Here is a 5,071-nt window from a genome sequence, read left to right on the forward strand (position 1 = left end):
GCTCGGCCAGGAGCATCCCGCTGTGACGGCCTCAGACTTGCTTCCCGCTCGCTTCAGCCGTCCCCTTCTCCACGAAGTATTCCTGGGCCACCCTTTCCCCATTTCTAAGTGGCACCTCCTCGGGACCCCCGTAAGCCCTACGCTTCCCACCCCATCAGCCCAAGCTGTGGCTCTGGGATCACAATTCCTTCTGCCTGTGTGCCAGTGGCAGCCTGAGAGGCTTGGGGTTGGCGGGCACAGGGGTCTTGGCTGCTAGGATAACACACACACACAGCGGACACATGCCTATCTGTCCCCAGCCCCCAAGTGCGGCCACACAGCCCAGCGACCGGGAAGAAGGAAAGAGAGGGTGCCGGGGTGGGGGCCGCGTTTCTGATGGGACCCTGGACTGGCGATTCCACTGGGCCCTTTCCAGCCTTCCGGGGTTCATCTAGCCTGGGAAGATCCACTATGCTACCACTAGAGAGGTGAGCAGGTGAGTCCGTGTGGGGAAGGCCAGTCCCAGGGCGCTGCAGTGTGCAACGACACATTTCCATCTTGGTGAGCAGGTTAAGGCTGGGCTGGAAGACTGCATGTGCACTGGGGCCATTTGGTACCAGGGATGAAACCACTGAGGTTGACAGGCAGCCCTCAGGGGTGTCTCACCCCCTCCCCAGATGCCAGGCAGGGCAACTCCTGGAGGTAACCAGTCTACATGACGGCCTCAAATCTAACCCAAATCCCTCCTGCTGCAGGGGAAGAAGCGGAGGGGTGGGTACCCGCCTTCACCTCCCACCCCTTCAAGCACCCACATTTTAAGGCAAAGGACCTGAGGCTCAGAGGGCCCTGCAGGGTCACACGGCTGGAAAGGGCAGAAGCAAGACTGAGCCCTGGCTTTCTCACCACTCCAGAATTCCAAGCAGCAACCCCTGCCCAAAACGGGGTCCTTGGATGACAAGCAGGGACTAAGGGGTCCTCTAGGCAGGGCCTGGCAGACAGCCTGAGGCAGGGGTACCCTGCCTGGGGAAGCCACCATCCACCAGGCTGCAGGTGGGCACCCTGGGGCTGGCTTGGACTCTGGCTTTGTGACTGTCCCCCTCAGGGCCACAGCAGCAGAACGGTCCCCTCTGCCTAGACCTGGGTCCCCAGGGCCAGAGGAGCCAAGGAAACGGTCCCAGGGTCCCTCTCCTCGGCCTCTGCAAAGAACTTCTCCCTCTAGGGGCCCACGGCCCGGCAACAGGGCCCTAGACACTAGGCAGAGACACTGACATGAGCCAGAGACGGGCCCAGGCAGGCAGCCTTGCATGAGGCCCCACTGGGGTCTGGATGTGCCGGTACCCACTCAGGGAGCCTGGGCAGGTGTCCACTGAGCCCGGGAGGCCCCACCAGCACAGCGGGGCCCTGTTCTCTGCCAGGCAGGGCTGTTGGGGATGGCCACAGGCCAGACCCCAAAGGAAAGTACATTACTAAGTAGCCTCAGAGAAAAACTGACCCCAAGCTTCAGTTTCCCCAGTAGGAATCACACGGGCTGCTGTGAGGCTGAGACTCAGTGGCATCTGGTGCCCACCAGCACACACAGGAGGCTGGCTCTCAAGAGGCATGGCATAGCCACACACCAGGTGTGTGCAGCCTCCTGCCTCCGAGGCTGGGCTAGCCCCCTCTAGAAGTGGCAAAGAGGGGCACAGAGAGGGTGACTTTCTCAAGGTCACACAGCCCAACACCTCAGCCTTCCCCCAGAGTGCCCGGACACACATGGCCCAGGCACAAACAAGCACCGGGGGATGGCCAGTAGCACCCAGAGAGGTCCCGTGCCTGCCCCACGGTGAGGGGTACCAAGCCCACCCACCCCCTCCTCCCCCGTGGCAGCAGCAGTGTCCCCGATGCCTCACCACAACCGTGATGCCATCCTTCTCCAGCGGGGCCTTGTCGTAGGTCACTTCACACACGCGCACCACTGTGGTGGCCCCATATTTCTTCAGGTCCTGGCGGTGTGGGAGGAGGGAGAAGGGATGGCTGGGGTGGGGCTTATGGGTCGGGACTCCCTGACCAGGGTGCCCAGGGCATGTCCGTGTTCCCTCAGACCCCCAGGGCAGGCCCATGTCCCCTCAAGCCCCAAGGGCAGGGCCATGTCCCCTCGGACCCCCAGGGCAGGGCTATGTCCCCTCTAGCCCCAAAGACAGAGCTGTGCCCCCTCAGGCCTCCAGGGAGGGGCCATGGCCCCTCAGGGGCAGGGCCGAGTCCCCTCAGACCCACAAGGCAGGGCCATGTCTTCTCAGACCCCAGGGCAGGGCCATGTCCCCCTCGAAAAGACAGGCAGGCTCTGATGCGGTGTGACCCGCCAGTGGTGGACTTTCAGGCTCGGTGACTGGTGGCATCTGAGGGTGGAAGAGCCCCTCCTGGTGCTTCTGGGGCACCCATTCCTTGGCCCACCCAGCAGAGGCGAAGATGTCCTCACCCATGTTCACTGGAACCTTCAGCTCAACTGAGACCGCAGCTCCAGCACTCTACCTTCCTCCTCTGTGGTACTCAAGACCTCCGGATCCTACCACAAGGGTCATTTGCCAGACAAGCTACCAGGTCCCCCTAGCAGAGACAGGACCACCCCTAGCCTGCCTGTGAGCCCCTGCATCCAAGCAGCCCTTCTGGCCCAAGGTGCATGGATGGGCCCAGTCCAGGGTGCCTTCAGAGTCTCTGAGGGGCAGGCCTCAGCTGGGGATAGGGCGAGGAGGCGCTCAGAACAGGGAAGATGGGCACCCGCTACCATGGCGGCCAGGAGGAAGCCAGGCTGCACACCAATAGGGAAGTCCCACACTACCAGGAGAAAAGTCACAGTAGTTCACAGCCAGATGGATATTTTTACCCAGGAGCAGAGGGGGCTCCCCATCATGGGTGCCACGTGCAGGGGCTGTTTCCACCCCCACTTGCTCCCAGCCGCTATTTTGGGAGGGATGAGGAATCAGCTGCTGGGTCATGCGACCAGGACACTGGACACAGGGAGGCCAGGACCCAACTATTCTGAGAATGCAAGGAAGCGGGGTGCGGGCTCTGAGGTCATGGGGGTACCTCAGAGTTGCTCTGTGCCCTCAGCAGAGGGAGCTGCCACCCAGCCCAGGACTGAGTTCTACTCCTTATCATGTGCTGAGCCCTCATCACCCGCTGAGCCCTTACCCTGGTTATATACTGAGCCCTGATCCTAGTCACACACACTAAGCCCCAATTCTAATCACACAATGTCCCACAATGAGCCCTGATCCTGGTCACATGCTGAGCCCTGATCTTGGTTACACACTCAGCCCTGATCCTGGTCACATGCTTAGCCCTAATCCTAGTTATATTCTGAGTCCTGACCCTAGTCACAGCGGGCTCACCAGTCTTTCCCCAGGCCCTGTTATTATCTTAAGGGTCTCAGTCATGAGTTGGGGCAGCCATTCTCTGTAGGGTAGCTAGCCTTGGGGTCCAGGCTCCCTGATGGCGAGGTGCCTGCTGCCTCCCACTATACAGTCTGCAATGCCCTCCCATGCCCTGTTTAATTATGACAAGTCCATGGTGGCTTATCTCATGTCACAGAGGGAAGGACTGAGTGTCTGAGGTCATGAATGACTCTTACACACAGCTTCAACCTCTGTCACAGCCTTGCACAGTCGCAGGCTCTAGAAACAGCCCCGTACACAGCTGCAGGCTCTGCACACAGCGGCAGCTCTGTAGAGACCAGGCTACTTAGCCACAGACTCTGCACCCAACACAGGCTCTGCAAACGCATCGGGCCCCAGGAGCTGGGGCTGCCGGTGGCAGATATCTCCCTGCTGGCTGTCCAGGTGCAGTGCTCACACCCTCTGGAGGCCAGCTCTGACTCTTGCACAGAGACCTGAGCCCCGAACACCCAGCCCAGCCTATTCTAACCCAAAAGCCTCACCCAGATCCCGTGGCCTCTTGAGACCTGGGCTGGCCGTGGGGGAGCCAACCCGCACACCTGTCCCTCATCGCCATCTTCAGGCTGCACTGCCAATTAAGCAGCACTTCTCACACCCACCGGGCGCAGCTGCTACAAAGGGGCCAAGGGTCGGCAGGGGCCTGACGACGGCCCCAGCTTTGGTGGCCTCTGATCACTCGGCGCCTGGCCCACCTACCCTCTCACCTCACCACCTGCCTCCCTCCACCCGGAGCCCCTCCTCACACACCAGCTGCTCAGGCCCCAGGGGACCCAGCTGGTGCCTGCCACCCCTCACACCCGAGCCCCCAGGGCAGCTGCGTTCCCCTCCAGGATCCTCTAATGGGGACTGAGTTCTGCTCCAAACTGCATGTGGCCCTGACAGCTGCCGACCCCATCTGGCCAGCCTGGCCTGCCGAGTGTTCTCGGAGCCTGAGGACGGCTCCACCCGGCTTCCCCCTCGACGCCCACCGGCCACCCCAGCCACACTCACCTCGATGAAGCTGCTCAGGGTGGCGTTGGTGGGGTTGTGTGTGATGAGAAAGCGCATGTTCTTGTAGCTCACCTCCACCGGGGCGGGACGGTTCATCCGTGCCATGGTGCTCCCGGGGACAGGAGGGGTGGGGACAGGAAGGGGCCTCGGAGAGGGCTGGGGACAGAGACCCAAGACGCCCCCACCCACCCCCGAAAGACTGAAGACAATGAGATCCCTGTGCTTGTCCAAGAGAGAGAAAAGATGTTCTAAAAACCCGCCCCCCACACCCCGCACAAATATTGTGCAAATACTTGGGAGAGGGGGAGGAAGCTGCCCGGAGCTTGGATAATTAAAAAAGAAACCCCCTCCCCCAAAAGGAAAAAAAATAGCCCCCAAAGTAAAACAGGCCACTGCAAACTCCTGTCTCTCAGAGCCAGACAGTTATAAAGGAGCAGAAATAAAATTAACAACAACCAAGAAAACTCAGCCAGAAAAACTTAAAAAACCCAAAGTGAATCTGGCCACCAGGGCAGTGTCCAGTGCTGGGCTCGTCGCTGGGGACGCCCTCTCTGCATCGGCGTATGGGCGGACAGCCCCCTTTGCTCAAAGGGGGGACCCCGTGCCCCCAAGGACCAAAGGAAAAATGAGCTTGAACTGAGCCAACTCCAGTGGCCTTGGGGTGGGGGTCA

The 5,071-nt window shown here is 60.8% G+C and overlaps 1 protein-coding gene across 1 annotated transcript in view; it reads right to left on the reverse strand.

Moving 5' to 3' along the window:
* PTP4A3 (protein tyrosine phosphatase type IVA, member 3) overlaps window positions 1-4,505 on the reverse strand; it is a 7,336-nt gene extending 2,831 nt beyond the window's left edge. Inside the window, exons 1-3 of the mRNA XM_021706517.1 lie at window positions 4,401-4,505; window positions 1,869-1,961; window positions 1,596-1,639 (exon numbers count right to left, since the gene is read on the reverse strand). Coding sequence (XP_021562192.1) covers window positions 1,596-1,639; window positions 1,869-1,961; window positions 4,401-4,505 — 242 coding nt within the window. The remainder of the gene's footprint in view (window positions 1-1,595; window positions 1,640-1,868; window positions 1,962-4,400) is intronic.
* Window positions 4,506-5,071: the final 566 nt, after the last annotated feature.

The sequence above is a fragment of the Carlito syrichta genome, unplaced genomic scaffold (genome assembly GCF_000164805.1).
Source record: "Carlito syrichta isolate Samal-C Ts95f unplaced genomic scaffold, Tarsius_syrichta-2.0.1 Scaffold315705, whole genome shotgun sequence".
Taxonomy (NCBI): domain Eukaryota; kingdom Metazoa; phylum Chordata; class Mammalia; order Primates; family Tarsiidae; genus Carlito; species Carlito syrichta.